The sequence below is a fragment of the Ovis canadensis genome, chromosome 1 (genome assembly GCF_042477335.2).
Source record: "Ovis canadensis isolate MfBH-ARS-UI-01 breed Bighorn chromosome 1, ARS-UI_OviCan_v2, whole genome shotgun sequence".
In the NCBI taxonomy this organism is placed as follows: Eukaryota; Metazoa; Chordata; class Mammalia; order Artiodactyla; family Bovidae; genus Ovis; species Ovis canadensis.
In genome coordinates, this window is record NC_091245.1 from 37,648,842 (window position 1) to 37,665,918 (window position 17,077).

At 36.7% G+C, this 17,077-nt stretch overlaps 1 protein-coding gene across 6 annotated transcripts in view; it reads left to right on the forward strand.

Moving 5' to 3' along the window:
• Window positions 1-17,077, forward strand: part of PATJ (PATJ crumbs cell polarity complex component) — a 394,842-nt gene that overhangs the window by 22,758 nt on the left and 355,007 nt on the right. For all 6 annotated transcript variants that reach the window (XM_069593029.1, XM_069593048.1, XM_069593038.1 and 3 more), the window contains exons 2-7: window positions 1,700-1,756; window positions 1,852-2,018; window positions 4,002-4,196; window positions 5,599-5,738; window positions 13,511-13,706; window positions 16,124-16,252. In XM_069593029.1, the coding sequence (XP_069449130.1) occupies window positions 1,735-1,756; window positions 1,852-2,018; window positions 4,002-4,196; window positions 5,599-5,738; window positions 13,511-13,706; window positions 16,124-16,252 (849 nt within the window). In that variant the 5' untranslated portion in view covers window positions 1,700-1,734. The remainder of the gene's footprint in view (window positions 1-1,699; window positions 1,757-1,851; window positions 2,019-4,001; window positions 4,197-5,598; window positions 5,739-13,510; window positions 13,707-16,123; window positions 16,253-17,077) is intronic.

Below are 17,077 nucleotides of genomic sequence, written 5' to 3' on the forward strand. Positions count from 1 at the left end.
GGTAGTATTCAGAAGTATATTCAGAGATAATGTAAGAACATTTGGACTGTGTAGTACTCATAGTTCTTAGATGGTTCATTTATAACAGTGTGCCACTGTGAAAGTGATACACTTTCATAGTGTATGTGATATGAAAATATTACAGTGAAAGTGATCGCTGTGGTTTTTTGTTTGCTTGTTTAAGTGACCACTGTGAAAGTGTCATTTTCAACAGAGAAAAGGGTTTGCTTACATCTTGAGATTTTGTTTTTGGCTGTGCAGAATCTTTGTTGTTGTGTGAGCTTTTCTCTAGTTGCGGCGAGGGGGATTACTCGAGTTGCAGTGGGAGAACTTCTTATTGCCATGGCTTCTCTTGTTGTGGAGCATCGGCTCTAGGGAGCGCAGGTTTCAGTGGTTGCTGCACGTGGGCTCAGTAGTTGCATGGCTCCCGGGCTCCAGAACGCAGCCTCAGTAGTTGTGGTTCATGGGCTCAGGCACTCCAGGGCATGTGGGATCCTCCTGGCCCAGGGATTGAGTCTGTGTCCCTGCATCGGGAGGTGGACTCTCCACTCTGAGTCACCAGGGAAGTATATATAACTTTTTGAGTTTTGATTACATTTTAGGCTAGTTTGAGCAAATCATTGGAATTAAAAGAATTATCCATGGACAATGCCAGATTGGGTGATTATCATTTGATGACTAGTTTGGATTTTTTCTCTTAATCTCTCTAGTATCTTCTTTATCCATTATTTGGATATTCTTTTCCAGCCTAGGATCTCTCTCTCTCTCTTTTTTAAATCAACTTTCTTTAAGTATAACTTACATATAATAAAATATAACAAATATATAGGTCAATGAATTATAATAAATGTATGCATCTGTTTAAGTAATACTCCATTCAAAACATAGAACATAAAAAATACAAAAAAAGAACATTTCCATCACCCCAAAAAAGCTCCCTCAGATATTTTCCTAGTCAACTGCTTTCCACTGTGCCCAGGCAATCATATCCTTTTGGGTCTGTTTCTTTTCCCTCAACACTATTTTTGAGATTCATCTTTGTTGTGTGTGTCAGTAATGTTTTCTGTTTTTATTTCTGGGTATTCTATTTTGTTTACATATCTTAGTTGATTTATCTTTTAATCTGTTATTAGACATTTGGGTTTTTCTGGTTTGGGGCTTTTATAAATAAAAATGCTATGTTGTTGCTGTTTTTCGGCCACATCCTACAACTTGTGGGATCTTAGTTTCCTGACCAGGGATTGAACTCTGGCCCTTGGCATTGAAAGCACTGAATCCTAACCATTGGACCACCAGGAAATTCCCTGAACATTTTTGCATAGGTCTTTTGTGGTCATATATATTCACTTTGGGGTGAATGTTTAAAAGTGGAAAAGTACTGGGTCATATAGTTAGTGTAGTTTTAACTTCCAAAAAACTGTCAAACAGTTATTCAAAGTGCTTGTGCCGTTTTACGTTCCTACTAGCAATGTCTCAGAGTCCCAGTTACTTCACGTTTTTGCCACCACTTACAATGATCTGTTTTGCTTTCAAGTTTTAGCCATTTTAGTAGCTGTGTATGGCTTTTAATTTGGATTTCTTGAATGAAATATTTTGATGGAGAATGTTCTTGAGGTTTTCTTTGACTTTTCTATAGGACTGTAGAATTGTATACACTGATGGAAAATAATTTTTCTCATATTTAAATTTTTTTCTTTAGGTTTCTTTAAAAGTGATTGAAGACAGTAATTCAAAATGCCTGAAAATCCTGCTACAGGTAAACTAGATATATACTTCTTTCACTAAATTAATTATTTAAAAATGGAATGTAAGATGAGATTTAACTTGTACTCATTATCCTTTTTAAAAAAGATAAACTGCAGGTCCTGCAAGTTCTTGATCGCTTGAAAATGAAATTGCAGGAGAAGGGTGACACTTCGCAGAATGAAAAGCTCTCTCTTTTCTATGAGACACTAAAGAGCCCCCTTTTCAACCAGATACTCACACTTCAACAGTCCATCAAGCAACTGAAGGGGCAAGTAAGTTACCCATCAAGGTTTTACCTGTTGCTATTATTCAAACCAGCAAAGAAAGATAGAAGGAAATAGATACAAACAGTCTACTGTTAATTCTGCAAAGAGGCTGTATTGGGACTTGTGTGCAGGTAGTATTGGCATAGATAGTTTAAAAATGTTGATAATAAGTTTTGTGTTTGGCTTTGGATTCTAGTTTTTATACTTATTTATGTAAAGTTCAGATGCTTTGAAAATTCTCAACATTTTCTTCAGAATTACAGGACACATAGCCCCTCTGCTTGGAGTGATATTAAGAGTTTTACCTACTCTTTTGGTTGTTCTATTTTGGGGTCAGGGATGGCAAATTGATTTTAAATAATCTATTCTAGATGCTGAGCTTGAATAGTAGCTATCTTGTAGATTAAATATGGGCAGAATTTTAAATGTAGTTAATGTAGCAGAGTTGTTATGTGAAAATTAACAAAATTTGCAGAAAAAAATGCTTTTTGCTGATGAACCAAAATGCCTATCCATAAATATTTAGCAAGTGATTTTTCTATAACTAACTAAGGATTAAATTCTGCACATATGTCTTTCTGTGAATTACTTCTTCTAGATCAAAATTTATACCAGAATTTTAGCACTCCCCATATTGAAGCTTCTATATTCTGATAATGGAATGAGTACATCACAGCAGTGAATGCTATTGGTGGCAATAGAAGTTGGGAAAGATCCCTACAAATCTATCACTCATACTGGACTAAAATTGGACTTAAGCAACTGTTCCATCATAATAACAATCTTTTATGTTTATTTAGTGTGCAGTTATTATGTAAATAATCATATTTTATTCAGTCAGCTATAAAATCCATGTGATTTTTCATATCTGTGTTTTCATAGAGTTTTTATGGGTGTTGATTTTTTTCTGTGAGTCTTATGACATTTGTTCTTGATATTTCCTTTGTTCTATTGTGTTGGTACCTGTATCAGCCAGCGGTATGTTTAAATCAATCAGTTAATTAATTTGGTCGCACCATGAGGCATGACAGATTTTAGTTCCCTGACCAGGGATTGAACCCATGCTCCCTATATTGGGAGTGCAGAGTCTTAATCTTAACCACTGGACCAACAGGGAAGTCCCTCAGCCAATGATATTTTAAAAATTAACCTCTGTTTTTCTTTTTCCTTAATTTCCCACCTTTTTTTCCCCCCACGAGTGTTTAAGTGGCTTTGCAATACATTTGCTACTAATGGGCAGGTTATTTAATCCCTGAGTGCTTCAGTTTCCATGTTGACAAAATGAAATAAGAGTATCTCTAGGGCTATTGTAAAGATTAAGTGAGATACTATATAGGAGTTTGGGTATAGTACTTTACTTATAGCAAGCACTTAATAAATGCTGAGTTACCTTTGAATATACTACCTGCAGATCTTTTGTGTTTCCGCACGTGGGAATGTATGAAAGTGAAAGTTAGTCACACAGTTGCCTCCAACTCTTTGCGATCCCATAGACTGTAGCCTGCCCTGCTCTTCTGTCCATGGAATTCTCGAGGCAAGAGTATGGGAGTAGGTTGCCATTTCCTTCTCCAGGGGATCTTCCTGACCCAGGGATCAAACCTGGGTCTCCTGCATTGCAGGCAGATTCCTTACCAACTGAGCCACAGAAATGTATAGATAAATGTAGTAGGGCTCAGGGCCTTACATGCATGTTTATGTGACTGGACATGTCTGTGTATGTAAAGTATGATGAGCTATATTACATGCTATATTAACGTGAGGTAACGGTAGAAGGCAGGAAATGAGAATAAGTTAAACATTTTGTATAATACTAAATAAAACATTTATAGCCTTATAAACACAGATTCATGTATCTGTATCATTTCTTTCACATGTCTATATTTAGCATGCCATTATACATGTGAGAGATAAAATATAATATTTAATAAATAGAAATACTTCTTATCTGTAGGTTTCTGTTGATAATTCTCTCTTTTTTTCCTCCAACAGCTCAGCCATATACCCTCAGATTGTTCAGCCAACTTTGATTTTTCTAGGAAAGGGTTATTGGTGTTCACGGATGGTGCCATTACTAATGGGAATGCCCACAGGTCCTCTAATAACTTGACTGTATCTGGGTTATTTTCTTGGACTCCAAAGTCAGGAAATGAAGATTTTAACTCAGTCATACAACAGATGGCCCAGGTAAAGTTATATCTTGTCAAGGGACTATTTAGTTTTATTTCTATTGTTGGAGGTTAAAAAAGAAACCTTCACTCACACTTTTTGCCTCTAAAATGTGTTACTCTGTGTTTTGTTTGCTTGTGTTTTTACATTGTTAGGAGGAGTTGATACTATTTTCTAATCTGTGAGTTGGAAATTTGTTTAAGATTACATAAGAAAAATATCCATGTGCCTGGTGAGGATAGTTTTTAAGACAATGACTCCAGTCTGACACATCTGTACACTTGTAAGGAAAGAGATTCTCATAGTTTTGATCATAGAAGGAAAAATAATGTGTCTGCCGAAGTAATATAATTCCTTTGAAATTATTTTAAATTTTATATCAAACAGAATTAATGGGAGTTAGAACTAATATAATTTGGAAAATCTAGTATATATAATTTGGAAATCTAGTGTATATAATTTATATATACATATAAAATCCAAATGTAATTTGGAAAATTATGATTTGGAAAGTCTAGGAAAACATTTGGAAGTGTAATCCCATTTCATCCTTAGTATCTATTAAAATCAAATGATAGTTGAATTTTTAGATGTGCTAGATTCCTTTATTCACCTTGCCTTCTAACAAGTATCCTAAAAAATAGAACTTGAGTTTGAAAGTTAAAAAGAATCTATTTAAGGTGTGATAGTTAAATAATGTTCTACACCGAATTCCTTTTTTGATTTAATTGCTCTATCCCCTTAATTTGACCAATAATTATTTTTATGTGATGCTTTTATTAGTTGATTACATTTATGAAGTTCTCATGTAATAAATACAATTAATTATTCACCAAAGCAATAAAATACTTGTTTGTCACAGGTAGCCCCATTTGAATGGTGGCCTTTCTGTAATTTTGAATTAACCTAATAAAATATTAATTTATCACAATAGAATTAAAAACAGAACCCCCCAAAATACAGCTGATTCTGATTTAGGTCTCAACACTAGAATATTTTTTGATAAGTCTAGTTTACTTTTCTTATTTAAAAATAATATTTTGCTTCAAGAGAATTTAGAGAAATTCATTATAAAAAGTAATTTAGAATTTACTATAGGAAAAGACATTTTTTCTCAGGAATTTTCATCTAGCTTGGGATTCGTCTCATACCATGAATGAAGTGTGAAAATATCTCTCCAATTCCCTGAGGTTGCAGAACAGTGCACATGCCCCCTATGTTCTACTGAAAATAATCAAGTGAGAGGATTTCCAGAAATAAATAATTTATTACTGAAATGCTGAGTTTATTTGGTTTCGTAGAAATGACTTAAGAGAAGCTGTTTGGGGGCTATTTACAAAATAGAAATGTTAGTTCCTTAAAAAGGGTAGGTTGGTTAAATGTAAATTTCATTGACTTTTTTTAAATCCCCCTTCATTAGGGCCGGCAAATCGAATACATAGATATAGAACGGCCTTCAACTGGAGGCCTTGGATTCAGTGTGGTGGCCCTTAGAGGTCAAAATCTGGGAGAAGTCGACATCTTTGTGAAGGAAGTGCAGCCAGGGAGTATAGCTGGCAGGTGAGGAAGCGTGGTCATTTGCTTTTTGCTAATTTTTTTCTAACAGTTCTGAAAACATTAAGGAGAATAAGAGACTAGTCATACCAGAACAGTTAACGACAGCAGCTAATGCTTTCCTCTTCTTATGCATTTTTCAGGCCTTTTGCATATATTCTCACATACACTTGTGGCATCAGTCTAGCTAGTAGTATCATTATTCCATTTTATAGATGTGAATGTTCAGAGAAGTTCAGTGGTTTCCCTATAGGCACAGAGCTATTAATGCTGGAACCATGATGTGATTCTCAGACTGTCTGATGGCAAAGCTCATGTTCTTTCCATTCCATCACACTCTCTCACAACTGAATGTGATACAGCAATGGTTTGATCAGTAAGATGGGCATATTGAAATTTACATCCTACATATTATATTATTTATTAAACGAGATTGTAACAGCTTTTTTATTGGTCATAACATGCTGTTTATTTCACTTATTGTCAACAAAAATCTCCCTGAAGTCTATGTGATTCCCCCTCTGCACTTGTGCCTGAGCTTTATTATTTTAAAGGTTATGTATGAGACTTTTATTTTGTCTCTGCTTGACTTCAGCTCTTTTTTTTCATATTTTATTTTATTAATATTACTTTTATTTATGTTACAATATTGTATTGGTTTTGCCATATATCAACATGAATCCACCACGGGTGTACACGTGTTCCGAATCCTGAACCCCTCCTTCCACCTCCCTCCCCGAACCATCCCTCTGGGTCATCCCAGTGCACCAGCCCCAAGCATCCTGTATCCTGCATCAAACCTAGACTGGCAATTCGTTTCTTATATGATATTATACATGTTTCAATGCCTGATTTCAGCTCTTTAGTTTATTATTTATTTAAAAAGCACACTATTCATTATATTATTACTTTTTAAAAATATATATTAGTATTACTGTTGCCTTTTAGAAAGCTAGCAGCAGTAGCATAACTATTACAGAAAATTCAGTCAAGAATAATATTTTTGGATTCACGTTATCCATGTATTAGGGGTCAGTTCTAATCTCAACTGAAAATTCAGAAATGATGGATTTTTATGACCTTTGTACCTTTATTCTACAATCTAATGGAGCATTTCCTGAAGTTTGTTCCAAGGAGTTATAGCAGTAGTCAGCTATATATTTATTTTATAATATGCATTTATTTTTATCTGGCTTCTCTTGTTCAACATCATGTTTGTGAAATTCATCAACATGGTTGATTGTAGCACTTCATTCATTTTCATTGCTGTATAGTATTCAACTATACAAATACACTGTGATATATTCATTCATTACATTTAAAAAAATTTTTTTTAATTTATTTTTCATTCTGCTGCGCCTTTGTTACTGCACCTGGGCTTTCTCTAGTTGTGGTGAGCAGGGGCCACTCTTCGTTGGAAAGTGGACTTCTTTCCAAGTCCACTTGGACTTCTCATTGTGGTGGCCTCTCTTGTTGCAGAGCATGGGATCTAGAGCGCACAGGCTCTAGATCACACAGGCTTAGTAGTTGTGGTGTACAGGCTTAGTTGCCCTGACATGTAGGATTTTTCTAGACCAGGGATCGATCCTGTGTTCCCTGCATTGGCAGGTGGATTCTTAACCATTGGACCACCAGTGAAGTCCAGTAGTCAATTATATTTGAGAAACTCAACCCTCTGTTTGGAGATTAGATATACATACCTCAGTTCAGTTCAATTCAGTTCAGTCACTCAGTCGTGTCCTACTCTTTGTGACCCCATGAATCACAGCACGCCAGGCCTCCCTGTCCATCACCAACTCCTGGAGTTCACTCAGACTCACGTCCCTCAAGTCAGTGATGCCATCTAGGCATCTCATCCTCTGTTTTTCCCTTTTCCTCCTGCCCCCAATCCTTCCCAGCATCAGAGTCTTAGGATAGTCATATAATTTATTGTCCAAGTTGGGACATTTTGTTGGAGAGTTAGAGGCTGTGCCATTAATATGACCCTGAGACAGGAGGTATAATTAGGACTATTCTGGCAAAGCTAGGCAATCCGGGGTAAACTGGACTTGGAGTCACTTGACAGCAGCTTCTTTAAGGCTATGGAGTCCCTTGACAAAAAGCCTACTTAACTTTGATTGACTCAGATTTTCTTTTTAATTTTTTTTGACTTAAGAATCATTATTGGGATATAATTCACATAATGTAAGTGTCACCATTTTGGGGTATGTAATTCAGTGGCTTTAGCGTATTTTCAATGTTGTTAACCATTTTGTGGTCCATTTTTACGTCTCAATTACCCTCTACTAATAGGTCTGTAACTACAACCTGAGGTGAGCACTTCTGAAAAGAAGAGTTTCATATTTGAGTGTGTAAAGACTTGTCACCACAGCTAAGTAGTCAGGGAGCTTTCTGGAACCAGTGGTGCTTAAGGGAAATTTGAGAGGCAACAGTGGAGTCTCCAGAGGGTAGAAGGTGCTGGGGAGAGAAGTAGATACTTTACCTAAAGCCCTGAGAAGAGGTGGAACACAGCTCATGTCTTACGAGTGTGTCTGGTGTTTAGCTGATGTGGTAGCTTAGTGCAAGGCAGTGCAAAAAGTCGCTAGAGAGAGGTAGAGGCCAGCCATGCAGGACCTTCTGGATCATTTTAAATGGTCTTTCTTTCTTCTGACGATTCTCCACATAGAACTGTGTTATATCAGGAGCTTGCTGAACACCCTTTGGCTCTTGAAGTCATGGAAATCCATTATTTCTGAATGTTGCAGTGGAGAGAAAAGAACTGGTCTCACCCTGAATGCAAACTGTGAATTCACTTATATATGTAGTAGGAAAGAGTTAAATTATAAATAATAGTAGGAGTAAAATGAGTTCAGCTTTAGAATGCATCAAAATAATATTTGCCAGAAGACTTCTGCAGTTTGTTTATTTTGGGTTAAGTTTATATTCCCTAAGCAGATAATGACTGGAAAGAAATGAGATGTCCTGGAAGTCTACTGGGTAGAGGAAAAGGTAGATTAAAATAGAATCGATTTCCAGAAAATAGGAAATTTTAGTGTGAGTAAATTAAGGACCAATGTATTGCAAAATGAGTTATTAATATATCAGGGTCAAAAAGATTCAAGAGTAACTCACTCATTTGGGATTAATTAAGAAATTTCCCTTAATGAATAAGCTGTGAGTAGGAATTTAGGTGAAGAAGTTAGAGGAAGGAGGATGTGGGAGATAGGAAAATGGAAGGTGATTCCTGGATATTGTCATGGAGAGGTCATATTTAAAAATAAATGTTCCTTAAAAAAAAAAAAAGATTTCTTCAGGACTAGGGAGAAGTTCACAAGCAACATTTTCAATGTTAAAAAATATATATTTCAAGATTATGAAGATCATTATGAAAGTAATACATGGCTATAATATAAAATATAGAAATATATTAACTCCTCCTATACACCAAAAAGCTCCTGGACTTTGACTACCCTGAGACAACTGTAGGAAACACATTGGAATGTTTCTTTTGGCTGAACTGTGTCACTTACATGATGTTAGTTTCCCAACTAGAAATTGAACCCAGGCCACAGCAGTGAAAGTGCTGAGTCCTAACCACTGGACTGTCGAGAAATTCACTAGAACATTTTCTTTTTATAAAGACAAGGTCTTAAAGTATGTACAATTTTATATCACACTCTTGTTCTCTAATATAAGCCTTTCCTAATATAATAAAAGGATATATATAAGCAACATTTTTAATGCAATGTGATCTACTGTACGAGCCAACCACAATTTTGGCATTAAAAATGAAATAACCAGTTTGTTAGTTCCAAAGGAGAGTAGACAATGGCACCCCACTCCAGTACTCTTGCCTGGAAAATCCCATGGATGGAGGAGCCTGATAGGCTGCAGTCCATGGGGTCACTAAGAGTTGGGCAGGACTGAGCGACTTCACTTTCACTTTTCACTTTCATGCATTGGAGAAGGAAATGGCAACCCACTCCAGTGTTCTTGTCTGGAGAATCCCAGGGACGGGGAGCCTGGTGGGCTGCTGTCTATGGGGTCGCACAGAGTTGGACACGACTGAAATGACTTAGCAGCAGTAGCAAGGAGAGTATAAAACATATGAGTCCCTCTTCTCAGGAAGCTTAAAATCTAGTAGAGAAGGATGTAGCTAGCTCTGTGGACAGCGCACTTAGTAAAAATGAACGCTCAGTGAGTGATAAGCAAGTAGCTCAGAGCGTCATGATAATGAGGTGAGTGATGAAGAGACAGGAGACAGAAGCAAAGACACTTTATTGCAACACGGAGGGTGGATTGAATTTGGCTGAGTGGAGGGGAAGGGCATTAGAGATAGAGAAACCATTTACACAAAAGCAGGAAATACCAGACATGTTTGAGAGGAAAAGAGTAGATCAGGATAGTTGGAAAAGGGGCTTATATATAGAGAGAGGAAGCCAAGTTAGAAGAGTACTTTGGGGCCAAATGGGGCCTTTGAATACCAGTCAAGTTTACATTGTGTCCTAGAGGTCAGGAGCTACCGAATTCTTGTCCTGGATGAAGTTTTGCTGAATCTGCTGCTGTTACCTGAGAAAAGCATAAGGGTGATATAATGAATTTCCATAATTCTAAATTTACGAATTATACTTCTCTGTTCTGGGATGAATGCCTTCTCAGAGAGATTTTTACTTTTGAAGGTTAAAGAAGTTCTTTTATGAAACAGTCATGACAAAATTCTTCCCTTTGACGCTCCGCTCCTTACTGGCCAACAACCATAGGCAGTCATTATATACTTTTGAGATGAGAAATACCAGCACAGTTCAGTTCAGTCCAGTCGCTCAGTCATGTCCAACTCTTTGCGACTCCATGGACTGCAGCGCGCCAGGCCTCCCTGTCTATCACCAACTCCTGGAGTTTACTCAAACTCATGTCTATTGAGTCAGTGATGCCATCTAACCATTTCATCCTCGCCTTCAATCTTTTCTCACCTTCAGTCTTTCCCAGCATCAGGGTCTTTTCAAATGAGTCAGCTCTTTGCATCAGGTGGCCAGTGTATTGGAGTTTCAGCTTCAACATCAGTCCTTCCAATGAATATTCAGGACTGATTTCCTTGAGGATTGACTGGTTGGATCTCCTTGCAGATTCAGCACAGGAGAGCCTAGAAAAATAAACCTTGAGTAATTTTGCAAGTCAGGCTTTAGGTATTAGATATGGATCTCAGTTAGATGGTTGACATTGAGAATAGAAAGGAGAGATGGGTGGATACAACAGAGATAAAGATAAGAAGGAACTGTGGAGATAATGAAGAGGAGGAGGGGTGTTTAGGAGATAATGAAGTCATATATAGTAAACCAGAGTAAATCCTATTCTTAGTATGCTCTTTAAGAAGTTACAGAGTATGGTTTACAGTCAGACTCTTAGATAAGATGCTAAACTCCCTTTAATTTCTTACATGTAAAATTTAACTAAAGTACTTTAAAAGGTGATTGTAAAGACTAAAGTAGATAATGCCTGTAAAGCATTTAGCAGAGTTTCTGGCTCCTAATAAATGCTCAGTAAATATTAACTATACTGAACATTTCTGGAGGAAGGCATGGCAAGCCAGTCCAGTATTATTAGATACTTGAATATTCAAGACTGATTTCCTTGAGGATTGACTGGTTTGAACTCCTTGCAGTCGAAGGGACTCTCAAGAGTCTTCTCCAGCACCACAGTTCAAAAGCATCAATTCTTTGGTGCTCAGCTTTCTTTATAGTCCAATTCTCATATCTATACATGACTACTGGAAAAACCATAGCTTTGACTAGACGGACCTTTGTTGGTAACCAGTCCTCTTGCCTAGAAAATTCCATGGATGGAGGAGCCTAGTGGGCTACAGTCCATGGGGTTGCAAAGAGTCAGACACGACTGAGGGACTTCACTTTCTTTGTTGGTAAAGTAATGCTTTGTAATATGCTGTCTAGGTTTGTCATAGCTTTTCTTCCAAGGAGGAAGTATCTTTTAATTTCATGGCTGCAATCACCATATGCAGTGATTTTGGAGCCCAAGAAAATAAAGTCTCTCACTGTTTCCATTGTTTCCCCATCTTCTTGCCATGAAGTGATGGGACTGGATGCCATGATCTTTGTTTTCAGAATGTTGAGTTTTTAGCCAACTTTTTCACTCTCTTTCATTTTCATCAAGAGGCTCTAGTTCTTCTTCACTTTCTGCCATAAGGATGGTTTCATCTGCATATCTGAGGTTATTGATATTTCTCCCTGCAATCTTGATTCCAGCTTGTGCTTCATCCAGCCCAGCATTTCACATGATGTACTTCGCATATAAGTTAAATAAGCAGGGTGACCGTATACAGCCTTGACCTACTCCTTTTCCTATTTGGAACCAGTCTGTTGTTCCATGTCCAGTTCTAACTATTGCTTCTTGACTTGCATCCAGATTTCTCAGGGGGAAGGTCAGGTGTTCTGGTATTCCCATCTCTTGAAGAATTTTTCACAGTTTGTCAAGATCCACACAGTCAAAGGCTTTAGCCTATTCAATAAAGGAGAAGTAGACGTTTTTCTGGAACTCTTTTGCTTTTTCGATGATCCAACGGATGTTGGTAATTTGATTTCTGGTTCTGCCTTTTCTAAATCCAGCTTGAACATCTGGAAGTTCATGGTTCATGTACTGTTGAAGCCTGGCTTGGAGAATTTTGAATATTACTTTGTTAGCATGTGAAATGTGTACAATTGTGTGGTAGTTTGAACATTTTTGGACTTTGCCTTTCTTTGGGATTGGAATGAAAATGACCTTTTCCAGTCCTGTAGCCTGGAATTTGGCTGAATTTTCCAAATTTGCTGGCATATTGAGTACAGCACTTTCACAGCATCATCTTTTAGGATTTGAAATAGCTCAACTGGAAATCCATCATCTCCACTAGCTTTGTTCGTAGTGATGCTTCCTACATAGTCCACCGGAGAAGGGAATGGCAAACCACTTTAGTATTCTTGCCTTGAGGACATATGTATCCCTATGGCTGATTCATGTTGATGTATGGCAGAAACCAATTAAAATAAATCAATTAAAAAATATTAACTATAATAGCACTTTTTTCCCTTAAGATTTTGCTGATTTCTTTTTTAAAATATCCTTTTTTCCTTTGTTTTCAGCTGGGGATTGGTGATGGGAAGGAGATAAGGGCTCAGATATAGATTTGGAAATAATCCATCTTGCTTTTCAAGGAGAGTTTAGCTTCTATTGACAAATGTTGGAGAAGTTAGGGACAATGGAGATGGGGTGAATCTGCTAGAGTGGAGGTTACTGGTGACCATGTAGCCCTATATGGTACATGGAGAAGTCAGATTGGAAGGAGTTCAGGGGTACAGGGTAGTGCCGCAATGAGGACAATGCCTGTACTTGCAAAACTTTAGCACTGGGGCCCTATACATTGTTTTTGCTTATTTTCCAGCCAAATGGCTTTTAAAATGGTGTGGTGTGTAGGGATGCACTACTTAATTGGTTAATTAGCTAATAAGTGCTTTGATGAAAAGCACTCTGAAGAGCTCTGTCACGTTATGCAATTAAATGTTTCAATAATTGTGTTATGTGAAGTAGTACCATAAGGTATAAACTACTTGAATAATACATCTTGAAAACCAGGCTATTTGGATGGGAGGGGAGTTTGGGGGAGAATAGATACATGTATATGTATGGCTGAGTCACTTTGCTGTTCCACCTGAAACTATCACAACATTGTTAATCTGCTGTACTCTAATATAAAATAGAAAGTTAGAAAAATCTGGCTGTTATATCACTTACTATTTTCTTCTATCATCAAGGGATCAAAGGTTAAGGGAAAATGATCAGATATTGGCTATTAATCACACGCCACTGGATCAGAACATTTCCCACCAGCAAGCAATTGCATTGTTACAAGAAACCACTGGATCTTTGCATCTAGTCGTGGCCAGGGAGCCAGTCCACACAAAAAGCAGCATTTCTACCAGCCTACCTGATGCAAATCTGCCTGACACAGTGAGTTGCAAATTTGGAAAAATCCTTAATTTTCAATCATACCTTCATTTTTTAATAAGTGTAAAGATATTTAGAAGATGTCATTTTACTTGTCATAGTTCAAGAAAGATTACATCTCCAAAGACAGCATTGGCATGTTAAACAAGATAGTTCATGAACAGTTTTTGTTGTGTTTTTCAGTGTCCTCTGATTCTCCTTGTTTAAGGTTATTATTTAATGTAGGGGGTAATTTATAGTATTGGGTGTAATTTGTTTGGTAATGGAAAGAGTTCCTTGGTCATGTAACCACTTAATTAATCAAGCTGAAACTCTAGTACTTTTGCCGCCTCATGTGAAGAGTTGACTCATTGGAAAAGACTCTGATGCTGGGAGGGACTGGGGGCAAGAGGAGAAGGGGACGACAGAGGATGAGATGGCTGGATGGCATCACCAACTCAATGGATGTGAGTCTGAGTGAACTCCAGAAGTTGGTGATGGACAGGGAGGCCTGGCATGCTGTGATTCATGGGGTTGCAAAGAGTTGGACACAACTGAGCGACTGAACTGAACTGAATTAAGCTAGAAGTTTTTATTAGAGATTTACTATGAGTATCTTAAGATTTGGTTATTTCCTTTAAAAATATTATTTTTATAAATTGGATTTTTTATGCCTAGATTATGGATACTGCAAAATTACAGAAGTGTGTGTGTGTGTGTGTGTGTGTGTGAGGATGTGTACTGAACAATTTAAAAGAATAAAAGTTTTTTAGAAAAAGAATAAAAGTTTATGTTCCTTTGGGAATCTTTAAACTTGCTTTGTAACATTTCACAGCTTTTGACCTGCATCTTCAGAACACAATCTAATAAATCTTATTTTCTTATAACACTAAGTGCTGGCTGATTTATTTAATTTTCATTCATTAGGAAAAAGAAAAAATAGACTTTCTGGGTACAGTACAAGGTCACAACACTAATGTACAGACATTTTCCCTATTGTAATCAGTAATATTTATACAACACAATTTACATAATAAATGGAATGAACAAAGTAGGAAGTTGCTTAGCATAGTGGTTAAGGAGTCCGGAGTCAGGTTAAGGTGAGTTCAAGTCCAGCTCTTACTTCATAACTGAGTCTTACTGGGCAGATGCTGTGAGTTCTCCACATCTCAGTTTTATCATCTGTTGCTTGGAAGTTAGTAACAAAGTGTCTAGTTCACAGAGATGTTGTCTAGTTCACAGAGATGTTGTGAGGATTAAATGAGATTGCATTAAATGTGAGGCTTAAATGAGAATGCATGTGAAGAGCTAAGCATAGTGCATGGGGCAGAATATTAACTGCTGTCCCTAATTCAGGCAGTTTTAGCAAACATTGTTGCTTCCTGGATACTAGATATTGTTCCAGGTGTGAGTCTATTAGATATTCCTGATAACTCTGGTTATTTTTAACATTGTGTAATAACTTTCCAATTTAGTATAATAGAAAAACTAAGTATGCCCTAATGTCTTGAGGGGTAGACTTTTGCCCTGCAGGTGAATTATGTGGATTTAATGTATACTTCTGATGGAGCCTGCTGTTAGAGGAAACATGCTATATCTTTTAGTCTGATTTGTATAATCCTTTTGCCAATATCTTCAGTTGGGTCTACATTTCTTCTCCTTCAGAGTCTCTTCAATCATTCTGATCACTCTGTCCTCCTTACCATCTTATGCTTCACACTGCTGCCAGATTCTTTCTAAATCACTGTTTTGCTCCTGTTGTTTCCTCTTCTAAAACCTTCATTTATTCTCCTTATCTAAGCCTAGCTTTGTTCTTAAATTTCCCTTTTGCTTGAATGTATTTTTTCTTTGTAGAGCAATTAAAATGCTGCCTTTTCCTTGAAAGTGTTAGTCGCTCAGTCATGTCCAACTCCTTGCCCGTGAGGCTTCTCTGGCCATGGAATTCTCCAGGCAAGAATACTGGAGTGGGTTGCCTTTTTTCCTTGAAGTCTTTCATAATTTTTCATTGGATTTGACCTCTTGTCTCTATAGCCCTCCCATCTTTATAATATTTTACGATTCTTTTTTAATTCAGATAAACACATATTTATTGGTTCCTACTAGATGGTTGGCACTGTGCTAGGTATCATACATAGACAGGGGAATGAGGCAATGTGTTTCTGTCAGCTTGGAGCTACAGTGTCTTATGATCCAATATTCTGTCTTGTATTTTAATTGTTTATGTTTTAGTTTACCTCTCTACCAGGTTATAAAATCCTTAAGAGGATCTCTGATCCTATAGAAATCATCTCTGAGTCACTAGAAAGTTGACTTGATTAATTACATGAATGAATATTAAATTTTTTTGGCATATCTGTTACTCTAATAATTACTGTATTAGTGAGCAATGAATGTATATGTTTTTACTAACACTTTGATTTTTGCTTGCTATTACTTTGCAGATTCGTTGGGGTCATATTGAAGATGTTGAGCTCATTAATGATGGCTCTGGATTAGGTTTTGGAATCGTTGGGGGAAAATCAAGTGGTGTCGTTGTAAGAACTATAGTTCCTGGAGGATTAGCAGATCGAGTAAGTTGACCTTCTTTGATTTCATTTTGGTTTTATACAATTTAAATTGTACAGCTTAAAATGTAATTATGTAACATGGGTTACTAGAATTATGATTCTGTGACCAGAACTTAAGGATAGCTAAAATGTTTTTTTTCTATAAATGTTAATGTGTACTCACTCTGCTTTATATTAAAAAGCTCCTAAATCAACATTTTTTGGTGTGTGTGTATGGTTTTTTTTTTTCCCCTGTGATTGACAGTCATCTTGACTCTCAAAAGACAATATTTTTTATTGAAAGGAATCATTAATGGGTATGGCATTCTGAGTATCTACATCCCTGTGTATCTCTCAAGGGTGTAAATGTTAAGATCAGATAGTACAATGATTACAAAATTTTATCTCAATATTACATGAGATAAATTTCACGAGAATTTTAATTTTTTGACAGTATAAATAAAAACACTACCCTTTATGACTTAGCAGTGTTTAAACTGAAAGTGGGCCATTTAAAAATTTATCAACTATTTCTGCTTAGTTTTACATTGAAGAAAATGTTAAGTACTACAGTGAATTTTTAAAAAGCAGTTTAGAAATTTGAAGCTACTTAATAATGAGTTCATGTTGCATAGACTGTCCATGATAATCAGTATGACATGGAAATTGTATGGGTTCACGTCTTTGTTGTTGCTGTTTGGTCACTAAGTTGTGTCTGACTCTTTTGCTACCCTGTGAACTGGAGCCTGCCAGACTCCTCTGTCCATAGGATTTATGTCTAGTTACATAGACATTTATTCCTTCATATAAAATATTAATGAAAACATATAAACATAAAAGTATCAATAA